At 35.2% G+C, this 25,156-nt stretch overlaps 1 protein-coding gene across 2 annotated transcripts in view; it reads left to right on the forward strand.

The window, feature by feature from the left end:
* The first annotated feature begins 468 nt into the window (after positions 1 to 468).
* Positions 469 to 25,156, forward strand: part of mpp3b (MAGUK p55 scaffold protein 3b) — a 44,654-nt gene continuing 19,966 nt past the window's right edge. For both annotated transcript variants that reach the window (XM_056470213.1, XM_056470214.1), the window contains exons 1-11: positions 469 to 558; positions 8,153 to 8,275; positions 11,186 to 11,304; positions 11,399 to 11,476; positions 11,632 to 11,712; positions 15,269 to 15,406; positions 18,842 to 18,923; positions 21,495 to 21,580; positions 21,702 to 21,776; positions 21,855 to 22,051; positions 23,034 to 23,098. In XM_056470213.1, coding sequence (XP_056326188.1) covers positions 8,251 to 8,275; positions 11,186 to 11,304; positions 11,399 to 11,476; positions 11,632 to 11,712; positions 15,269 to 15,406; positions 18,842 to 18,923; positions 21,495 to 21,580; positions 21,702 to 21,776; positions 21,855 to 22,051; positions 23,034 to 23,098 — 946 coding nt within the window. In that variant the 5' untranslated portion in view covers positions 469 to 558; positions 8,153 to 8,250. The remainder of the gene's footprint in view (positions 559 to 8,152; positions 8,276 to 11,185; positions 11,305 to 11,398; positions 11,477 to 11,631; positions 11,713 to 15,268; positions 15,407 to 18,841; positions 18,924 to 21,494; positions 21,581 to 21,701; positions 21,777 to 21,854; positions 22,052 to 23,033; positions 23,099 to 25,156) is intronic.

Below are 25,156 nucleotides of genomic sequence, written 5' to 3' on the forward strand. Positions count from 1 at the left end.
AGATAAAGGAAAACCATGACCCAAGTGCAATCTGCCTTTTCATGTTTCACTACCTTTTCAATGCACTTGACCACAAAGTAGACAGCTTTTTAAAGTGTCTGTTTTTGTTGCCACTGCGTAAAACCTATGCTGGATAAGTTGGCAGTTCATTCCGCTGTGGCGACCCCAGATTAATAAAGGGACTAAATCGAAAAGAAAATGACCGAATGAATGAATGAATGTTTTCGTTACTAGCCTGTCCTTTTAATGTCTGCTGTGAGCAAATTATTATGAGAAATCTCAACACATCATTGTCTAGACTCCTGCCACATCACAGCGAGCATCATTGAGAGAGAGAGAGAGAGAGAGAGAGAGAGAGAGAGAGAGAGAGAGAGAGAGAGAGAGAGAGAGAGAGTGGGGGGATGGTGATAGAGCAAGAGATTGAAGAAGGGAGGGCTGAAGACTGTATGAGAGAGAGAATAAGGGGAGGAGGAAGGTAACGAGCACCGAAATACTCATAGCAGGAATTGCCACAGTCAGAAAGCGGAAACACTCTCACGCGCACACCGCCGGTGAAAGGTAAGAGATATGGGGGCGTTCTCCCTTAGCTTGCTGGCTGTATAATCCGCTCTGCAGACAGAGTGAACAGCAGGATTCAGCACTTAAAAGGATCCCGGCATCCAGTGATGCGTTTTTCACCGGCCACATTCCGTGACGGACAGTTTGGGAGAGACGTCCGCTGGAATGAGGTAGAAGGATGCTGGGGTTTCTTAATAACTATATGATTTCCTTTTGTGTCAGACTTAGTGCTTTCAGAGAGCATTGGTGAATTTGGCTGAGTGCTGAATCTGTTGTGTTTTATGTGTATTTTTGTTTTTTGTGCTTGTCTTGAAGGTATTCCCATGCACCTGTATTTTGTGTTATGTCATGATTCTGTATGGGTCAGGTCCAGGTTAACAACAACAAAAAAATCTCCATAAACATACTAAATAATGTCTTGGTTCCAATATACATGCCTTACGTGAGGGGTGAGGGGGATAAAAAAATATAATTTTCTTCTGTGTAAAAACAATAGAATCATTTTAGAATAGTCTCCATCATGTTTTTGTATTTACAGATGTGTGTAATCAAATGCAGCCTGTAAGTTAGAGAATCTGCTCATAACACATTTTATTTGGTCGTAAAGTCGTGTTTAGTGTTTTGATGTGTTTTAATTCATGGGACAGGCTATTTTCTAATAATCTGCTGAAATTTAATGAATTAGGCCCTCAATGGCTCTTGTTAATGTCATTTACGATAATCTTCAGAGAGCTTTAATTTGATGTTTGCTTGTGTCCATACATGCATTTATGTATATATGGCACACACACAGAGAGAGAGAGAGAACTAGAGCTGTTGGCATTAATGGTGGCCTTTACCAGTGCGTGATAGTCAAAGGGACAGATGGTGGCAGAAGGGTGTCTCGATGACCTTGTTCCCCTAACAGGGCATGTTTTCAGCCTTACATGAATCATTCTGAAAGGGCGAGAACTGGGCAAAAGACTCCCTGTTTGTTGTGAGAAAGAGAGGCTGATAAAAGGTCAGACAGATCCAGTGTGGTTTTGCTGGGTAGAACCATTACCATTCATACCAATTAGGTTTTGGGTCTGGTGAAGTTGGATTTTGCATATTACACTTCTACTGATTTGCTGTTGTTGTTTTTTATTTAATTTAATTTTTTTTTAATGGTGGGCTGGGCTGCTAAGTACTCGCAAGATGGCCCTGATCCGAGCATATGTCTGGTGAGAATCTTCTCAGTGCGACTCCAGCTTGTGAGAACGACTGAGCGAAACTCAGAACAACGTAATCTTTCCATCATGCACGTCATAATCAGAATAAATGGGAAGACGGAGAATCAGCATGGATTAGATGACTTTTAGAACACTAAAATTCTGCAAGGTTGCTGATGATCTGGCACACAAATCCCATCACCTTGTTTCACAGTTTAAAATTAATGTAATGTATATAAAATATGCAGTTCATGATACATGGCACATATAGATGAAAGCATATTTTTATACCATACCATATTTTATACCATATTGTTTATCAGTGGTATTATTTAGGTTTATCAAACATCACTTATAAAGCCTCTATTAAACTCTATTTTTGTCACATTGATTTCTTCAGGTAGATCATTTAAGATTTAAGATACACTGTAAAAGTTATCTGTAAATTAGCAGTTTTTCGTATTTTGTGATTCAAGGTTTTTCTCATTTTTTTTCTGTTTATTTATGCTTTTGAATTGCATTATGGGAGCTTGATCTTTCTTCCAACAACTTTTAACCTTGAAAAGTTAAAAAAAGTGACTTTGATTAACATTTTATTAGTTTAAAATGATATATTGTCTGGGTTGTCTTGTATATTATGGTACAATGACCTTGTAATAAACTTCCAGAGGTGCGTTTCCAAAAACCATTGTAAGCCAACTAAAGTTGCAAGTTGCATTGTTACATACATAGTTTGTTGATTTGGCATTTCTCAAATCCATTGTTTCAACGAACAGTCGCAAACTGCGTCGCAAACTTGTATGCTTGCGACTACCTCTAGAGCTGTAGTTAGAAACAGTTCCTGGCTGTGTTCTATTCCCAGTTATCCCCCTATGCGCTATTCGTGTAGAACATTCTAACATTTAAAATTGGAATTCTTTTTTTTTTTTTTTTTAAAGCTTTAAAGTCATCTCTCTTAGGTGTAATTTGCTTTCAAAGTATTTTTAGTTTTAGCGATCTTCATGTTTACAATTGCGCTCCCTTCTCAGTGCTCTTTGAAAATATTGATGTCATTTTGAACACAGCCGTGGCTCATGACGAAATCTATAGGTGACCTATCTATAGGTTGCCTCACAGCAAGAAGGACGCTGGTTCGAGCCCCGGCTGGGTGAGTTGGCATTTCTGTGTGAAGTTTGCATGTTCCCCTGCGTTTGTGTGGGTCTCCTCTGGGTGCTACGGTTTCCCCCACAGTCCAAAGACATGTGGTACAGGTGAATAGGGTAGGCCAAATTGTCCATAGTGTATGAGTGTGAATGAGTGTGTGTGTGGATGTTTGCCAGAGATGGGTTGCGGCTGGAAGGGCATCTGCTGCGTAAAAACATGCTGGATAAGTTGGAGGTTCATTAAATGAAACAAAACATGTAAAAATGAAGAGCATTTTACAGTCTGCAGGCCCATAGCCAGGGGTGGTTCTTTTTAAAAAAAACATGGACCTTTTTTCAGTTATACGCATCATTTTCTATTTAATTATGAGATTTAAATAGATTTCAAGCACTATTTTTATTTAATTATTTTTATCTGGATTAGCTTGTCACATGGTCATCATAACCAAACTCTTTGATGTGCCAAAAATGGTTCCTAAATATTTAGAATAAAGAATTATGAAAATAAAAAATACTTTTTTAAAATGCTAAATACATCATATATCATTAAAATATAAAAGAATATATTTGAAACTAAAAACAAGCCTATTGTCATTTATTAGGCAAATTATAAATTAAAAACTGGCCAGCACATTCAAATTTCCTCAGTCAGAATTTGGCCATTTGAATAATAATAATAATAATAATAATAATAATAATAATAATAATAATAATAATAATAATGTAGAGCTTCACAATTTATCTAGCCTCTCTTTTAAAAAAAGTAAATTTACAACAATAGCCAAAATAATATTTAAATGAATATCAGTATATAGGCCTTTTTTTTATTCACACCTTTTTATTAGTCATTTTCTGTTTCAAGAATAAGGTCCAAGATTTAGACATAAATTAAACTGTTTTCACTATTTAAAATCAATACAGTCGTGAAATATGACTTTACATTACATCCGATTGTATGTTTTCTTGCACAGCTAGATGTTGGACCCATGCAAATTAATTGTTTGCATTAGCCAAAACTTATTAGCTGAAGTCATGAAAGCCAACTGAGGATTCCACTTGGTGTTAAAGTGTTTTCGATGGATTATTTTCACTTATTATGATGGCATAGCAGTCAAAATAGGACAAATGAGCTCATGTATGGAACAAACTCTGGACCTTTGTCAGTGAAGGCTGGGTCTTTCGAACCACCTGGACCCCCTGGCTACAGGCCCTGTCTGTGATACTTCCTTTTTATCATCAAATGTTTAATCAAATGATGCAGCAATTTATCATGTCATACGGGAAAAAATCTATAAAAATGCACTCAAAATAGGAAATTTGTTTGTTTATTCTCATGTTAGTTATTAGTAATGCACACTGGGCATTTCACTGTGTTACAATTTCTATTTTTTATATAATGTGTATTGCATAATTTTAGTGCCATGCCATACAGAAATACCTGACACAGTCAAAAATACCAAACATCTGCCTTTAAAGGCTTCTTGAATATGAACACACAAAAATTAAATGCAATCCAAAGTTCAATGAAAAATATGAATGATTCTCTAGGGATCCTTTTAGAAAGGCTTTGCTTTCTCAAGGAATCCTGCTTTCAAACACTTCATTCTCAGGAATGTTTAAGGCTATTTTGTTGCATTTGTAGACAGACTAAACGATTTACCCATACACCATGCTTGCAGTCAAAATCAAAGGCAATTTTAGTAATTGGTCAAAAGGAACTTTAAAAAGTGCAGAGCACATAGTTTCCAGTGATGTCTCTTTGGATGAAAGTAGCAGTAAAGTATTGATTCTTCCTGCCATGGGGATTGTTTCCTGCGGGACTCATATTCAAGTGAAGTGATCACATTTCTACTTACTTCACTCATTAACGGGGAACTGTGCAGACCACCAGAATCTACTGTGTGTGCCCTCTGGAGATATGCTTTCCTCCAATTGACTGATCATAGCAACATTCTGTCCTGATTAAACTGAGAAGACTAAGTGTAATTAAAATGCATGACTATTGGCATATCTTTCATTTAGTCTTTTTTTTTCTTGTTTTGTGTCCACAGTTTATTTTTGTCTTACTGTAAAAAAATGCTTTTCCTGCTTAAAGTTTTTGTCTTGTTTCTAATCCAAATATCTACAAATTCCTAAATCAAGAGCATTGTCTAGACAAGTGAAAACATTTTGGGTAACACTTTACGTGAAGAATCATGACATGACACATCATGAATATCAATGAGTATCAATTGAATATCAATTTCATGCATGTCTATGACAACTATCATTAAGTGTTATTTACTCAGTTATGTCATTTTAAATGCAAAGCTGACATTATTAGAGACGTCTTTGTTATTATAACTTGACATAAATACATCACAACCTGTCATTGTCTTTGTCATCACTAGTTTGACTATCAAGGAAAGACAGCTTGTTATAAATATGTCATAAACATGAATGTCATTATAATTGTATCATGAATCTATAACAGCATCATTAATATTTTCTATGACCTAAACTACAGTGGTACAAATTGTATTTGTCATTAAATGTCATTAAACATGAATGAAACTGTCATAAAATTATTTGACAGACCATTAACACTTATGCTGGGAAATTGTCAAGAAATATTCAGTTTGTTCCACTGAAAAAAATTATCAGAACAATATTCATGACACAATTATAATGGCCTCATGACAATCATGTTTATGACACACTGAAAACCATAATAAGTTGACTAAACTAAATTAATTGAGTAAACTCATTGCCTCAACTTAATTGAGTAATGGAGTCTCCTAAAACTTGCATATTTAAGTTTATTTAACTTGCCGGTTTTGTAGACTATACTTAAATTGTTCAGTTCACCAAACTTAGTACTAATTTAAGTATAGTCTACAAAAGCTTTTTTTTAAGCTACAAAAGCTTAAATATGCAAGTTTTGGGAGATTCCATTATTCAATTAAATTAAGGCAATGAGTTTACTCAATTCATTTAGTTCAGTCAATATATTAAGTGTGTAATAATATACTATGATTTGAAATTTGAAACAAATAAATAAGTAGCCATTTATTTACATTGGCGACGCAGTGGCACAGTAGGTAGCGCCTCACAGCAAGAAGGTCGCTGATTTCAGCCTCGGCTGGGTCAGTTGGTGTTTCTGTGTGGAGTTTGCATGTTTTCCCTGCGTTCGCGTGGGTTTCCTCCGGGTGCTCCGGTTTCCCCCACAGTTTAAAGACATGCGGTTCCGAGTGTATTGGGTAAGCTAAATTGTGCTGAATAAGTTGGCTGTTCATTCCACTGTGGCGACCCCGGATTAATAAAGGGATTAAGCCGAAAAGAAAATGAATGAATTTATCCACATTATGATGAATAATTATACCTGAAGCCATATGTTTTCTGATTTAAAAAAAGACCTTGCACTTAAAAGGTTGCACATATTAGAATTTTACAGTCAAAACTACATTTGTGAAAATCACCTATTTTTTTTCAAAGGATTAATTATGATTTTGAACTCACTACACTTGAAATCTTAAGTTTATGCATTTTCATGGTAAATAAGTTTAATTAACTCATATTTTTAAGTGATAGGACCAAAATGCTACATTTTAAGTTATGTTCAGTCAACTTTACTTAATTATTATTTAAGACAACATTTGGGTTTACAATGCAGATATGACAATTTGCACTACCTGACGAAAGTTTTGTCGCCTATCCAAGTTTTACTGTTCCAAGTTCTAGTTGATCATTTGGTATCAGAAGTGGCTTATATGAATGGTAAAGGCCTCTAGATTATGCTTATTTTACCAAAATAAAGTATGATCATGCCTTGATTTTTAATTATTTAATTAGGACAGTAAGGTCTGACTTTTCTTAGACAAAAGTCTTGTCACTTAACAGAAATACTGTGCAATATAGAATATAAAGTCATGGTGCAGTGGAAAAATAATTAATATTGTGTATGACTCCCATGAGCTTGAAAGACTGCATCCATACATCTCTGCAATGACTCAAAAAAAGTATTAATGAATTCATGTCGATTGGCAAAGAAAGCGTTCATGCATGACTCCCAAAGTTAATCAAAATATTTGGATTCATCTTCAATGCCATCTTCTTCATCTTACCCCAGACATGCTCAATAATCTTTGTGTGTGGTGACTGGTCTGGCCAATCCTGGAGCACCTTGACCTTCTTTGCTTTCAGGAACTTTGATGTGGAGGCTGACGTATGAGAAGGAGCGCTATCCTGCTGAAGAATTTGCCCTCTGCTGTGGTTTGTAATGTAATGGGCAGCACAAATGTCTTGATACCTCAGGCTGTTGATGTTTGCATCCAGTCTGCAGATCTCTTGCATGCCCCACATACTAAATGTAACGCCAAACCATGATTATTCCGTCACCAAACTTGACTGATTTTTGTGAGAATCTTGGGTCCATGTGGGTTCCAATAGGTCGTCTGTAGTATTTGTGATGATTGGGATGCAGTTCAACAGATAATTCACTGGAAAAATCTACCATCTGCCACTTTTCCAAATGATCAACTAGAAGTCAAGTTATTATTTGTTGCTCTTACAACTGGGATCGACGACAAGACTTGTCAAGTAGTCTATATTATCTTAGTTTGTCAAGTTGTCATAACAAATATATCTCTAACAATGTCATGTTTGCATTTAAAAGGACATAACTAAGTAAATAATACGTAATGATAGTTGTCATATGCACAAAATCTCTATTTATGACATATGTCTTGATATGATTTCAAAGGTGTCACGACAACCTAAAAAACACCACCTTTAAGTAAAGTTTTACTGAATATGTTGTTTTCAGGAATAAGTTACAAATTAAGTGAGTTTTTTCTTTAAAACAAGCAAAATAATTTACCAATAATCTTGTTTAAGGAAAAACGTTATAATTAACTTTTTTACTTGTCTAGAAAATGCTTCTTGATTTAAGAATTTTTGGATATTTGGACTAGAAACAAGACAACACTCTTTGTTTTTAATGATGAACACCACGCCTTTCTTACTTTATTTCATCATGATAATATCACATTTGTTTATGATATAGTTACCACCATGCAAACAGCTATGGAAATTAAAGTCGAGTTGATAAAAAGATCATAAAATGACCATTACCCCTTAATTATGTCTTGCAGGTTTCGCCTCATTGATTTAATGTGCTACAACATTATTAAATAGCTGTTTAACACAGACCACAGAGAGGAACAGTTAACAGTTCCTGACGTTGCCTTTTACCAAATTGTGTTTGCTGTTTTTCTCTTAAAGTTTTGTGGATAACAGCCTTGTCAGATGAACTCACATTTTGAGTGACCTGTGAGAAGAAGGAAACATTTTTTCTGTCTCCATCCATCTCAAGAGCAGCCATGCCTGTTCTCTCACCTACCACAGGTAATCCATGCAGCAGCTGTGATGACATTATACAATATAAAACTCATTCATCATGATATTAAAGAAGCATTAATTTTTTCCAGTTATATCCTATGTTGTGCTATGGATTATTTCGGAATTGTATCAAAGTCCCTTTTAGGCAAGTCATTTCATTTGGCGGCCATCTTTGCTTCTCGGGCAGTGTGCTCGGGCATTCTAGCTGTTTCATTTCAGATGCTGCATCCTCCGAAGGATGCATTCAAAGTGCGTTGCGTCATCGCGGTGTGACGAAGGCTGTGTCACTTCTAAAAAATTATAAGCCTACTTCAAACGCAGCCTCAAAATGCGTCCTTCTTTTCCCAGGTAATGAAGGACACAACCGGTGGATCCTTCACGGCCTCAAACGTCCCAAGATTCATTGTGCGCTGATAACGGCAGGACTTTTTAAAAGAAAACTCCGGATTAAACGTTTATTTTACTTGGATATCTAAGCACATGTTAAAAAAACTAAAAGAGTATGACATGTCTTACTAAAGAGCGATTTTATAGACAGTTTACATGTTTATGTGTACATGTATGGATCAAAGGAAATATATTTCCAGCTTCTGTATTCCTCGCTTTGCCTTTAGATTGTTTACGAAAAGTTATAAAATCACTTTGAAAAAAAAGTCATTACAAATTTTATTACCGCTTATTAACGGCAGCTGTGACAGTTGGTGACGAGATCTGTCCTCTGTTGGCTAGATCGTCTCATTTCAAAACCCTCAGTTCAGCCTGTGTGGTCTTCGAAGGACTCATCTTTGAAGTCTGCATCCTTCAGAGGATGCAGCCACTGAAATGAGACACAGCGTCTGTCTGTCTGAATGCGGAAACATGAAATTCTCCAAAACTGCTTGCCAAGCTTACCATTGATATTCATATTAGGCATCATCAATAAAATTAAACAACAACTGTCCCTTTAGTTTCATTTCTAAATGTCAAAATCAAACAAAATCTGCAGAAACGAATGCCTGATCTGAGCTCCTCGCCTGAGTATCATCAGTCTATAGCGATTGATGACTGGTTCCTGTACTAGAAGGTGGGCTTTATTTACCATAAATCGATCGATGATTGGCTCCTGTACTAGTAGGCGGGGCTTTATTTAACATATTGACCATTACACTTTTTCCTATTCAAAAAGATACAAATGACACGTCTATGGTCTTTGATTGTATTCAGTTCAAGAATGGTAATTATGCTGGTTTGAGAAAGCCAACATACTGTTATAATACTTAAACTTATTATTCTTCCGTCTTCTTCTTAGACTATTTTAAGAACGCATCTCCTCCTAGACTGTTCATACTACAACCACCAAACTAACTCCAAACCTCCAAACTATACTGAATTAAGTTGCTATATCTTGAATATATCTTGAATAAGTTGCTATATCTAAACTGACCCGGAAAATTCGGAAAAGTCCCATTGACTTAACATTGGACCAAACTTTATAACTTCCTAACTTTGCGCCAGACTGTCACACAGATTTAAGGTTGGGCTCATTCAACTCAGACTACCAATTTGCCAATCACTAATGAGCTTTCAACTTACTAGCTACACCCTAGCAACCACTTATGGCAGCCAACTGTCCCATAGACCTTAATTGTAAAAACCTGCCATTGACTTTACATTGGACATTCTAACAGCATACCAATTCATGCTAACAATATACTTATCCATACTAGAAACATACTAACAACATACTATTCATACTAGCAACATGCCAGTTCATACTATAAACATACTAGCAACATGCTAATGTATACCAGAAACATTATAACTATACCAATCCATACTAAAAACATCCTAATCATACTAGCAAACATGCTAATTCATACCAATAACATGCCAGTTAATATTAGAAACACATCAGCAACATGGTAGTTCATACTAGAACCATGCTAACAATATGGTAATTTATGCTAGAAACATGCTAGCAACATGCTAATTCATACTAGAACCATGCTAATTTGTTAGCAACTCCCAGCAACTACTCAGAACACCTTAGCAACCGCCTAGCAACACCATAGCAACTGCCTAGCAATCACTCAGAACACCATAGCAACTGCCTAGCAAAACCTTAGCAACCATCCAGCAAGACCTTAGCAACCATCTAGCAATGCATTAGCAACCCCCTAGCAACACCTTAGAGACAGCAAAACATCACCTTTGCAACCACCTAGCAACACCTTAGCAACCACCTAACAACCAATCAGAACACCCTAGCAACAGCCTTGCAACACCTTAGCAACTGCCTAGAACACACTAGCAACACCTTAGCAACCGCCTAGAACACACTAGCAACACCTTAGCAACCACTAATCCACCGCCTAGTAGGAAACATTCTAATCTATACTAGAAACATGCTAACATATATGTAGTTGTCTATCTATACTGTTTCAAACATCTTAAAAACTACTTCAATTATTTAAACGTTTAAACTACTTCAAACTTTCAGACTAGGTTTTCTCAAGTTTGTCTAGATTTTAGAAGTTTAGATTGGAATGAAACAAGATATTGAGGTTGCTTAGAATTGTCTTTTTTTTACTAGTGTGCTTTTTTTACATCCAAGAAGGAAAATTTACTCACTATTCACTCTGCATGACGTCATTCAAAATATTTGCTTTTGAAGTAAGCTAAAAAACATTATTGACTTCCATAGTAGGAAAAATAAATACTATGGAAGTCAATGGTTACATGCTTTCAGCATTTCTCAAAATATCTTATTTTGTGTTTAAAAGAAGAATGAAACTCATAAAGGTTTGAAACAAGTAAATGATGACAGAATTTTCATTTTGTATGAACTTTAACAATGACAATCATAACCCAAAATCTGTTTAAGTATTAATCTGTTTAATATTAATGTAAGGGATAAAGTATACATTTTTCTTGCAGGTTTACATGAGATGCTAGCACTTCTTACTTCCCAACTGCATCCAGAAGCGAATCACAAGGAGGACTTGGTGTTCCTGAGGGAGGTCTTCAGTGAGAGGAGTCTAAGCTATCTTATGAAAGTGTGTAATGCAGAAGATTATTATTCTAATAATATTATTCTAATATTCTAAATGGGTTTTTGTCGAATAACAATCTACATGTACTGTCCTGCAGATCCATGAGCGATTGAGGCAGTTCCACCTCTACAGTCCAACCCCTGTGCTCCACAGTGCTTCCTGCCTGGCTGAAGATGTAAGTGTCATACATCGCAATGCAATTAATCAAATCATAATTATATAAATAAAAAATGTCTATCAAATGTCTTACATTAGCACAACCGTTCAAAACTCAGGGACATGTTACAGTTTAGAATTTCAATTCTGGGTTTTGTGATTTGGAATTGGCAGGTCGCAGAGGAGCTACAAAACGGATCACTGGAAGAAGATGAGAGAGAGCTATTAGCACTTCTTTCCACTCCGCATGTAAAGGTGCAAAACTCACACCTATGCCTCAGACTTGTTTTTTTTACTAACTGTGTTTTCATGTCATTGTGGCTACTTTTATTAAAAATAAAAAACAAAGAACAAAAAAATGCTTTTGATATTGGTGGGAACACACAGTGCATCCGGAAAGTATTCATAGCACTTCTCTTTTTCCACATTTTTTTTTGTTACAGCCTTGTTCTAAAATGGATTAAATTATTTTATCTCTTCAAAATTCTACACACAATACCCCATAATGACAATGTGAAAAAAAGATTTTTTGAAATTGTTGCAAATTTATTAAAAATAAAAAACCTGAAAAATCACATGTACATCAGCATTCACAGCCTTTGCCATGAAGCTCTAAATTAAGCTCAGGTACATTCTGTTTCCACTGATCATTCTTGAGATGTTTCAGCAGCTTAATTGAAGTTCACTTGAGGCAAATTCAGTTGATTGAGCATGATTTGAAAAGGCATACACCTGTCTATATAAAGGCCCAGGGTTGATAGTGCATGTCAAAGCACAAACCAAGCAAACAAGAACCAAGCAAATCAAGACAAAAAAAATTGTCTGTAGACCTCCGAGACAGGATTGTCTAGAGGCACAAGGCTGGGGAAGGTTACAGAAAAAAATCTGCTTCTCTGAAAAGTTCCAATGAGCACAGTGGCCTCCGTCATTCATAAATGGAAGATGTCTGGAACCACCAGGACTCTTCCTAGAGCTGGCCGGCCATCTATGCTGAGTGATCGGGGGAGAAAGGCCTTAGTCTGGGAGGTGATCAATAACCCGATGCTCACTCTGTCTGAGCTCCAGCGTTCTTCTGTGGAGAGAGGAGAACCTTACAGAAGGACAGCCATCTGTGCAGCAATCCACCAATCAGGCCTGTATGGTAGAGTGGCCAGACGGATACCACTCCCCCGCCTGGGATTTGCCAAAAGGCATACGAAGGACTCTTAGACCATAAAAAACTAAATTCTCTGGTCTGATGAGACTAAAACTGAACTGTTTGGAGTGAATGCTAGGCGTTACGTTTGGAGAAAACCAGACCCTGCTCATCACCAGGCTAATACCATCCCTACAGTGGAGCATGGTGGTGGCAGCATCATGCTGTGGGGATGTTTTTCAGCAGCAGGAACTGGAAGACTAGTCAGAATAGAGGGTAAGATGAATGCAGCAATGTACAGAGACATTCTGCATGAAAACCTGCTTCAGAGTGCTCTTGACCTCAGACTGGGTCGACGGTTCATCTTCCAGCAGGACAATGACCCAAAGCCCACCGCCAAAATATCAATGGAGTGGCTTCACAACAACTAGGTGAATGTCCTTGAGGGCCCCAGCCAGAGCCCAGACATAAATCCTATTGAACGTCTCTAAAGAGATCTGAAAATGGCTGTACACTGTCACTTCCCATGCAACCTGATAAAGCTTGAGAGCTATTACAAAGAGGAATGGGCAAAAATTCCCAAAGACAGGTGTGCCAAGCTTGTGGAAAAAAAAAAAAACAATTTCTGAAATAAGAAATATAGATAGAAGACATCTTATAAAGATGGAAACAACATAAAATCCATAAAATTGGTAACACTTTATTTTTATGGTCCATTTGAGTATTAGTAGACTCTCTGATTAATATCTGTTGATACTGCTTCTAAACAGACATTTAACCAACCCCAACCTAACTGTCTACTTATAATCTAATGAGAATTATTTTGCATGCAGATGCAATGTAACTTAAATTAAAACAAACAAATCATCAAAATAAAGTGTGACCATAAAACTAAATGCAATAAAGTAAGTAAGTAAGAAAGTAAATAAATAAATAAAACAAGTTATGGTACATCAATGCACTATTAAAGATATAGATTATTACAAAAATACATATATTATGATTTTATCATATTAAGTGTTAAATAAGATTCTGATAAATTATCTATTTTGCTCTAAACAGATAAATTAATTAAAACGTAAATAAATACTTACAGTAATTGAAACAAGACATTTTAAAGTAATATTTTAGACCCATTTATAATATAAAATGTTCACCATATGAAAACATGACATCTATAAGACAGAAAACGGCTTTTACTTCTTTACCTTTACTCTTTAATGCAATAGTTCACCCAAAAATGTAAATTCTGTCATCATTTACTCATACAAAAAAAGCTATTTAAAAAAAAGAATTTGACCTATTGACTTCCATAGTAATTTGTTTTCCACACTAAAAATATCTGTAAATTGGCAGTTTTTGTGTATTTAATGAATATTTTTCCTGTTTATTTATGCTTTTGGGACATTGACATTGTTAATAGTTTAAAGTGATATATTATCTGGGCTGGTGTTGTACATTATGGTACAAAGACTTTGTGATAAATTGCCAGTACATTTTATGATATTTTATACACTTATTTCTCTCTACTTCTTATACATTATATTAATTTAAATAGCTAAAATGTCAGTAAAGGTAACTTTAATCTGTAGAGCTGAATTGACAACAGAGATCAAGGATTCATAATGTAATTAACAACTGTAAATGCTAAATACTTGTGAGTCACAAAATATGGAAACTGTTAATTAACAGATCCAGCAACCAGCATTCTTAAAAATGTCTTCTTTTGTGTTCAACAGAAGAAAGAAAATCATAAAGGTTTAAAACCACATGAGGTGGTCATTTTCATTTTAGGTTGAACTTCAAGATCTCTCGGTCAAGGATAAGATTTGTGGTATCTAAAAAAATTGAAAACCCTTGACATTTTTGCTCCTATTAATCCTTCTAATGCTAATATCCTTCTGGGTCTTAAAAAGGCTTACATTTCAAAAACTTAAATTCACTGCAATATTGGGTTGTGGGTCTTAAATCATTTTAAACAGATCTTGTCTAAGTAAAGCTAATCAGTTGGGCCCACAACCATCCAATCACCAACAATACATCTCAATAAAACCTTATTTTTTATATATAAGTTTTTTATTGCACAGACACAGTTCACAAGAGCTGTTAGACATTTAAACACCAAATTCTACAAATTAAACTCCCTAAACATGAAAATAAATGATAAAATCAATTCCACAATTCCACATGATACTGCTAGAAAGTTTCAACCTCGCATAAGTCTGAATTTTTATTCTTAATGGTTTTAAAAGGGTCTTAAAAAGTCTTAAATTTGACTTGATGAAACCTGCAGAAACCCTGTAATAATCAGTTTGAAAATCATAAATATGTTAATATCAACATTCCTAATAAATCAGTTTTTAAAAGATCATTGGAGTAATTAGCCTAAGCTCAGTTTCTTATAGTGTGCACTGAATGACAAAACAGAATCAGATGATATTTTACAACCTTCTAATTAGACTCGCTCATTTCCTTCACGCGCCCCCGGCATCAATTTCCTCTTTTCTCTCTTTTTCATTTCTATTCTGTATCAGTCCATCTTCTGTGCTTGCATCCTCCATAGTCTTGCTCTCCTCTCTTTCTCTCTTTCTCTCTGTGCACACATAATTTCCTACACAGCACTAATGGATCATCCTGTCAACTTTTGTTGCAATTTTTCTTCTCATGTCCCTTCAGGCAGTGCTAACAGTACATGACACGGTGGCACAGAAGAACTTCGAGCCAGTGCTCCCACCTCTGCCGAATGATCTGGAGGATGAACTGGAAGAGGAATCGGTGAAAATTGTGCGTTTAGTGAAGAACAAGGAGCCTCTTGTAAGTTTTGTTATTCAAATTTATACACATACATACATACACTATACATACGTATGTAATAGGGTGGGCAATATGACAAGCATGTCATATTACAAATTAAGCCATCTCATATACTGATAAAGATATATCACGATAAAGTAACATTTCTGTCTATTCAATTATTTTTTTATATATATGTTGACCACAAGTAAATGACTAGTGCTTTATTACATATAGGAAAGTACTCATTCATATGTGATCATATTTCTGAATTTATTTATAACAAACCTGTACAATATGGAAGAATTAAGTGTCCAAAAAGATGCAACAACCAGGAGACTGATGAAGGATACCTACTACATAATGACTGGAATCACCAAATGGTCTTAAACAACTACTAGATGTATTAGAGTTAGGCCTGTCACGATTTTTTTTTTGTGCAATATATTACACCAAGATATAATGCGATAAACAATATTATTGTCATTTTAAGACCATTTAATGCCACTCATTATTTAATACCAGAATGACAATATAATATCATCACAATGCAAGTACACTCTGCAAGGTAAAAAAGTAACAGAGGCTGTGATATCTGCTACCAGATCTATTGTCAGTTTTCAGGCACCCACATGAAAATATACTAAAGTAATTTTAAAATAAATACTGTAGTGTTTTTTTAACCATACTGACACTGACACCTCCAATAGGGATGGAGATGTTGCACAATCAGCTAAGTGTTGCTACAATTGGTTTTTTATCTATAAGCGTTATATAGTGCATCACCAATGATGAGATCATGTCCATGTTTTGTGCAATAAGTCGATATATTGATTATTGTGACAGGCCTAATTAGAGTTTTGCATGTATTCCATCAGTATCTATCATAATCTAAGATCTAACATATCATTACAGCTAGATTTTTTACACTTTAGGTTACACAAATTTTGCTATACACACATAAACGTGTTTCTTTCTCACTTTCTCATATTAAATCTCACATTATAAATGTGTAGGAAATTATTTAATGTTGACCTACAGTAAACACCTTTAAAGGATAATGCCACTGATGTATAAGCTACATTTGAATTTGCATGATATAAAGTGGAATCAAAGCATAATACTCAATACTTACTACTTTTGAGTACTTTTAAAAGGACTACTCTTTTACAATTAAATGAACAGATACTTTTATTTTTCGTGCACTACATTTTAGGCAAACAGTACTTTTATTTAAGTATGATTTTCCAGTGTGACATTAAGATGAACTACAACAGAATAATGCATCATTTGGGAAATGTATGATGACAAGTGTTTCCCAAAACCATAGTTCCTCTGTCACAGATCCATTGTTTGAACCATGTTAGTTAAGATAAAATGTTCTTAATGACACTCAAAACAGTCACTCTAATCTCTAAATCTATGACTAACAAATTCTTTAAGGAAATTCCACATTGATTTGACTTTTTGTGTACAAATTAATTTGCTATATTATATTTTTTTATCCAATATTAGTTTTGGTAAGAACATGCATTCGTTTACCATGTTCATTGAAACTTAAGTAAACGGAATATACAGTGAATATAGGTAATGTAGGTAGAATATAGGTATTGCGTTTAAACAAAACAGATTTATTGAACAGATATATATATATATATATATTAAAATATATTTTAGTCACCAAACATATTTAGAAATTGAAAAATAATACAATTAAATTCAAGCAAAATATTGCAAAAAAAGTACAACTTACTAAGTTTCAACAAATGTTTAACCTTTTTTTGATTTTCTGTATTCAATTTTGAATTCAAATTTGGGTTTACTAGTTTTTGGACTGTTATCATAAGTTATTTTGTTAGATAAGCTCCAGATTTGGCTTCAGTGGCTTCAGTACTGACTAATCTAATTCATATGCACAAATAAAATATTGTATAGCTTCCTATTATAAATATGAATTTAAAAAAATTTTTAAAAGATTTTTGAGGGGTGTACTAAGCACTATATATATATATATATATATATATATATATATATATATATATATATATATATATATATATATATATATATATATATATATATATATATATATATATATATATATATATATAAATATTCTATTCTTAAACATAAATTTACAATAGCTAATACCTATTCTATCTCATATATAAGTCAGACTGCTATGTGAACGGGACGCTGACAGCAGAGGTGCGAATCCAAATGCAGGTTTGATTTAACAGAGAATGGTCAGGCAAGCAACGGTCAACACAGGGACAAACAGATGTATACAGGCCATTCAGAGTTGTGATCATAGAGCAGGCGGATGGTCAAAAGGCAGGCAGCAAGCAATGTAAAAAGACAAAAGAAAGCGAGGGTCAGAAACAAGGCAAGGAAAACGCGTCATAATGTTCACAGTGCAGTATTACAAGACTCAGCCAAGAGGTGTGTGTGCGCACTGTATTTAAAGTCCATCTAAACAGTCTTTGAGCAGCTCCCAGCTGTGTGAGTGTAATCAGTCGTGATCCAGAACAGGTGTGTGTGTGTGGTGCATGACTGGAACTTGTAGTTCATATACCAGCAGATTTGTGGATCTGCGTGTTTACCAGCAATCTGCAGCCGCTCGATCGCTGATGATCATAACACAGATATAGGGTCACACTTTCATTTGTTGCCTATAATTACATTTAGATTCAGCTATTATTATTATTATTATTATTATTATTATTATTATTAAGTACTCTAATGTGTTTTTATTTGAAAAAATCTACTTTTACAACTTTGACAGCCAAACGTCTAAACGTTTTTTGAATATTATAGATTAAAAATATTAACGTATTTTTGTTTGCACAAACTTTGGAGATGTAATATAGATTTCCGTTTGTAAATCATAGGTCACATAGCTTTTGTCATGAAACAAGGCTGTGTTCAACCATTTGCGAATGTTCTTTGGAACGATGGATTTGGGAAACACCAAATCAACGAACTATGTTTGTAAACAATGAACTTGCAAACTCAGCTGGTTAACGATGGATATCGGAAATGCAGCCCGGGTTGGAAAATAGGCTGTTGATTAAATACATTTGAAAAGAAATATAGAAATGTAATTGCAGCTATAGTCATGTATTACAAGCAGTTATCCTGTTACAATAGCCTTCTCATAAAAGAGCAGGTAAAAGCACCTGGGTGGATAATTTGATGGACAATCTTGAAATAGATTTGGTGATGACAGTGAAACAACACACCTAACACTGGTCATGTGTATTAAGACATCCATACTATATAGATTTTTTTTTCATTGGTGGTGACAGCATAATTACTTCTCAAGAGCTTTCTTAGCATTCACAGTGTACATTTAACTGTTTAAAAAAAAAAAGATGGTTGACCTGTTCTGTCTATAAAATTGTTATTCTGTTCTCCACAACCAATTTAATTTAGCAGTTTATTCTCTCTCTTTAGGGTGCAACCATCCGCAGGGACGAAGTAACTGGGGCGGTGGTGGTTGCTAGGATCATGAGGGGCGGAGCTGCAGACCGCAGTGGTGAGTGACAGTCTGGTCCCTGCATTCTTTTTATTCTGTGCCAGCTGTGTGTTTTTAAACTGTAGCTGGACCACAGCAAAATCTCTCTCAGCAGATTTGATGTAACATAATCTGTACTGACGCAATCAAGGACCATCCAAGTCAAAAACTCTTAAATCTGCAAAACCGTGACAGGCGACTCAATCCTCAGTAGAGTAAAGGGAATGGAATAGCCATTTATTAAAGTGTTACGCAAAGAATTTCCAGAGAATCTCTTCTGTTAGAGATTCAAAATGATTTCAAAAATGACATTTTGAAAATTAGATGGCAGCGACCAGGGGAGACTGTAATCACAGCAGAATCATTTTTTGTTGATATTAATGGCATTTTGAGCAGTGGATTTTTCTGATCATACCCAAACTATTGACTAAAATCCTTGAGATTATGCTTCCCTCTGGGATTACAGATTACACTGGAAATATACAGAACAGATTTCATTGAAATTCTGCTGAAATATGACGTGCACCTCATGTTCAGGGCTGTCCTATTGTATAATAGCGCAAGTCAGCAATGTCGTAAGGTTGCAAACACAGAAACTGAAGGAGGATTACTTTAAAGTTTAAAGTTATTAAAGTGCCATCTATACTTTTACGGACAGTTTTATACAGTGTTCAGCATATATAAGTACACCCCTCACAAATCTATCTTTCAAATTCATGTTTTTAACAGGAAGCTATACAATATTATATTTGTGCATATACGTTAGATTAGTCAGTACTGAAGCCAAATCTGGAGCTTATCTAACAAAATAACTTACGATTACGATTTAAAAAAGAAAACAAAAATTTAAAAATTTAGTTGAAATTTTGTAGATTGTCATTAATTTGCAATAAGTATTTTGCAATATTTTGCTTAGGTTTAATTGTATTATCTTTCAACAATTTAACAAATATATCTGTTTATTAAATCTGTTTTGTTTAAATGCACCAAAATACATTGCCTATATTCACTGAAAAATGAACATAAAAATATTCATTTACTGTAACTATACATTGGGGTCCAAATATCCATGACTATTTTAAATCCTGGAAATAGAAAATAATGTTTAAAAAATACATAATAGAGATTATATTACAAATTACTTTTTCATGATTTATTAAACTTTATTTTTTTACTTTTTACAAACATAAACAACAACTATCAAGAGTAGAGATGTAAAGGAAAAAGGAAAAAATACAGAGAACAATAAAACAAACTATAGGTACTCACTTATAGGTACATAAAAAACACTAAATGGGGTGGGGGTGGGGTGAATGATAAAATAAGAAATGCGGGATGATAAATGATCCCTAGATGTATACAATAATCTCAATGTTAAAATGCAAGGCAATAAAGGTTACAGACTGTTATGTGTTATTATTATGAGGGGTTGGCAGGGGTGATCCAGCTAGAGATGCTTAACATAAGAAATGAAGGCCTTTCAAATGTTCTGTTATGTCTTTGAAGGGAGTATCTAACAAGTATTTAACTTTTAATAAGAAAGTATTATTACATGAAATTCCTAGACATTCTATACACTACCTGACAAAAGTCTTGATTCCAGTTGTAAGAGCAACAAATAATAACTTGACTTCTAGTTGATCATTTGGAAAAGTGGCAGATGGTAGATTTTTCCAGTGAATCGTCTGTTGAACTGCATCCCAATCATCACAAATACTGCAGATGACCTATTGGAACCCACATGGACCTAAAATTCTCACAGAAATCAGTCAAGTTTGGAGACGTGGGGTTACATTCAGTATGGGGGAGTGTGAGAGATCTGCAGAGTGGATGGTAACATCAAGAGCCTGAGGTATCAAGACATTTGTGCTGATAATTACATTACAAACTACAACAGAGGGCAAATTCTTCATCAGGATAGCGCTCCTTCTCATTTGTCAGCCTCCACATCAAAGTTCCTGAATGCAAAGAAGGTCAAGGTGCTTCAGAATTGGCCAGCCCAGTCCCCAGATTTTAACATTATTGAGCATGTCTGGGGTAAGATGAAGGAGGAGGCATTGAAGATGAATCCAAAGAACCTTGATGAAGTCTGGGAGTCCTGCAAGAACTCTTTGTTTGCCATTCAAGATGACTTTATTATTAAGTTATTTGAGTCATTGCAGCGATGGATGGATGTAGTCCTCCAGGCTCATGGGAGTCATACACAATATTAACTCTTTTTCCACTGCACCATGAATTTCTGTTAAGTGACAAGACTTTTGTATAAGCAAAGTCAGATCTTACTGTCCTAATTAAATAATAAATAAAAATCAATGTATGATCATGTTTTATTTTAGTAAATAAGTGTAATAGAGGCCTTTGCAATTCATTTAAGCCACTTCTGATACCAAATGATCAACTAGAAGTTATTATTTGTTGTTCCTAAAACTTGGATAGGTGACAAGACGTTTGTCAGGTAGTGTATTGGATGTATTAATATGGTATGATGCCTTTATACCGAGATTTATAATGTAAAATTAGGATGAAATTATTAAGGAATGCAAAACAAATTTTGAACACATCATGATGTCTGTTGACTGGTTTCTTTTTCAGGTCTGGTTCATGTTGGAGACGAGTTAAGGGAGGTCAATGGAAATCTCATTATACACAAACGTCCTGAGGAGATCAGCCAGATTCTGGTGAGTTCACTGTTCCTAGGTTACTTTACAAAATGCTGAGTCATTCCCGTAAGACTCTTTATCTGAAAAGGCACTTACAGGATTTAGTGTCCTTGATTGTTTATTATTTGTTGGGCTGCAGTCTCAGTCTCAAGGCTCGATCACACTGAAGATAATTCCTGCCATTAAGGAAGAGGACAGATTCAAGGAGAGTAAGGTGAATGTAATCACTTTAAAGTCAAAGCATATAATAGGTGGCAGTTTCTGCAGATAATTTTATTGTATCTTTTTAAAGGTCTATTTAAGGGCACTGTTCGATTACACACCATATGAGGACAAGGCAACTCCCTGTCAAGAGGCAGGACTACCTTTCTTATGTGGGGATGTCCTGCAGGTCGTGAGCCAAGATGATCCAACATGGTGGCAGGCCAAAAGAGTGGGAGACAGCAACCTGCGTGCCGGACTTATTCCTTCAAGACAATTCCAAGAGCGGTACAGTACACAACAAAATAATGTCAATGCTTACTTTTCATTCACCATAATTAGTCTCTAATAAAGCAAATGTTTTTAATATGCAGTGGTGGTTTACAAATGAGTTTGTATGGCAAGCTTATTTGTAATAATTTATCTTTTTTTTTGTTTATTTTTTTATTTTTGAGATTGTTTAGTAATTTGAATTTTTTGCGTACATCTGAAAGTGTATATCATGCTGTTACAAGCAGGTTTGATGATGATGGATAAAATAAAAGTGAAAATTGAACTGCTTTCAAAGGTTAACATTGGCTATTTACAGTGAAATAATGAACAAAGGAACTAGGAAGTGACGTTCTTGACAAAATTATTTTGTGTTATTTGAATGTATATACAGATTGAATGTCGATCAAATATTTTGGTAACACTTTATTTTGATGGTCCATTTGAGTATTAATAGACTCTCTGCTTAATATCTGTTGATATGCTCCTTCAACAGACATTTACCTGACTATAAGAAACTTTGCAAGTACATGTCAACTTACACTAACCCTAACCTTAACCCCAATCTAACAGTCTACTTATAATCTAAGGAGAATTAGTTGGCATGTAGATGCAATGTAACTTAAATTCAACAAACTGACCATCAAAATAATGTGTGACCAATATTTTTTGATTAAATATACACAAGTTATGAATGTTAGTAGTCACATTTGGTAAAACAAATGCTGATTTATTCATTGCGAATACAGAAAATATTTCAATTTATTAATAGAGCACAATTAAACACACCTAACTTTGAACAATGTGCCGTATAAAGAAGACAAACAGTAATCAAATTAATACAAGACATGCTGACAAATGAACACAACAAAACAAAAAAGAAAGCCTTGCAAAAGCCAGACAAATAGCAATTATTGGAATCAAGATTTGTAAATAATTATTTTTTTAACAATGTCTTTGATTCTTCCTAACTGTAATTTTTTTTATCATGTCTCTACAGGCGGCTGCTGTATAGGATGAAAATGGGAACACATCAGAGCCCTAAATCACCTAGAGCAACACCATGTAAGTTCTCAGATGTGCCTGGGTAGTGAACAGATGGAAAATGTGGAAGCAGACAAAGGGGGAAGAACATTGGTGCAATCAGATTTATTCTTCAGTCTTTTCAGATCTTTCACCTAATTTAATGAGTTTCTGTTAAATAACCAAGGAAATGCTGGGTTATTTGCCATAAAGATTAGAAGAAGCTTTCAAGTGTTTTAAAATAATAATTTTTTAGACCTGGGGATGAAAACGCATGGGTACCTGGGCATGCAGATTGAAAAGCTCTAATTTGAAACATTAAAAATTTGTACCAGTCAGTTTTTGTCCCAGCTGCTTACATGTACTCCTGTTGCTAATTCTGTTATTTATACAGGACAGTTTTTTTTAAAGTCTGTTTTTTTTAAGGGAGTCATTGGCTCGTAAAATGGATACAGAACATCCGGAAAGTATTTATAGCGCTTCACTTTTTCCACTTTTTCTTATGTTACAGCCTTATTCCAAAATGGATTAAATTCATTTATTTCCTAAGAAATCCACACACAATTCCCCATAATGACAATGTGAAAAAAGGTTTTTGTTGCAAATTTATTCAAAATAAAAAACCTGAAAAATCACATGTACATAAGTAATCACAGGCTTTGCTCAATACTTTGTTGATGCACTTTGGCAGTAATTACAGCCTAAAGTCTTTTTGAATAGGATGCCACAAGCTTGGTACACCTGTCTTTGGGAATTTTGCCCATTCCTCTTAGCAGTACCTCTCAAGCTCTATCAGGTTGGATGGGAAGCGACGGTGTACAGCCATTTTCAGATCTCTCCAGAGACGTTCAATAGGATTTAGGGCTGGGCTCTGTCTGGGCCACTCAAGGACATTCACAGAGTTGTTGTGAAGCCACTCCATTGATATTTTGGCCGTGTGCTTTGAGTCATTGTACTGCTGGAAGATGGACGGTCGCCCCAGTCTGAGGTCAAAAGCACTCTGAAGCAGGTTTTCATTCAGGATGTTAATGCAAATTACTTCCAAACACTTAAAATATAGTCTTTGTTAGTAAACGCAAGGCTATTTATGAAATACAGACATAAACTGTATGACAACTTTTCAGATGACTGTTCTAGAGCCTACAGCTAATAAATCTATCAGACTCTGGAGTGCTTTTTAGGTCTAAAGAAAATTATAAATGATAAATTATCTTGAGTAAAACAAATGCATTTATATAGCTGGTATATAAGTATATAATTGCACTCACCTGGGAAATGGAGGCAACTTGAATGGTTTGTGAGCACAATTAAGTGCACACAGCATGCTATAGTATTTGATAATTACAGGAAATAATTCCAAAAGGCAATTAACGGTGTAAAGCCACATAAAACAAAACAAAAACACCATGTATTTGCTGAGTTCAGCGGCTAATCAGCCAGAATCAGTTGAGGTGACGTGACGGCGACCAGCGAGACCTAGATGTCACTCAAGTGGCCACGCCCTAATTGTGGCTTCCTCAAAAAGTGTAAAAGTGGCTTCCGTCTGGCCACTCTACCATACAGGCCTGATTGGTGGATTGCTGCACAGATGGTTGTCCTTCTGTAAGTTTCTCCTCTCTCGAAAGAAGAATGCTGGAGCTCAGACAGAGTGACCATCGGGTTATTGATCACCTCCCTGACTAAGGCCCTTCTTCCCCGATCACTCAGCTTAGATGGCCGGCCAGCTCTAGGTAGAGTCCTGGTAGTTCCAGACATCTTCCACTTACGGATGATGGAGGCCACTGTGCTCATTGGAGCTTTCAGAGCAGCAGAGATTTTTCTGTAACCTTCCCCAGCCTTGTGCCTCGAGACAATCTTGTCTCTGATGTTTACAGACAATGTCTTTGTTTTCATGCTTGGTTTGTGCTTTGACATGCACTGTCAACCCTGGGACCTTATATAGACCGGTGTATGCATTTTCAAATTATGTCCAATCAACTGAATTTACCACAGTTGAACTCCAATTAAGCTACTGTAACATCTCAAGAATGATCAGTGGGAACAGAATGTACCTGAGCTCAATTTAGAGCTTCACGGCAAAGCCTGTGAATACTTATGTAC

This window comes from Danio aesculapii, chromosome 12 (genome assembly GCF_903798145.1).
Source record: "Danio aesculapii chromosome 12, fDanAes4.1, whole genome shotgun sequence".
In the NCBI taxonomy this organism is placed as follows: Eukaryota; Metazoa; Chordata; class Actinopteri; order Cypriniformes; family Danionidae; genus Danio; species Danio aesculapii.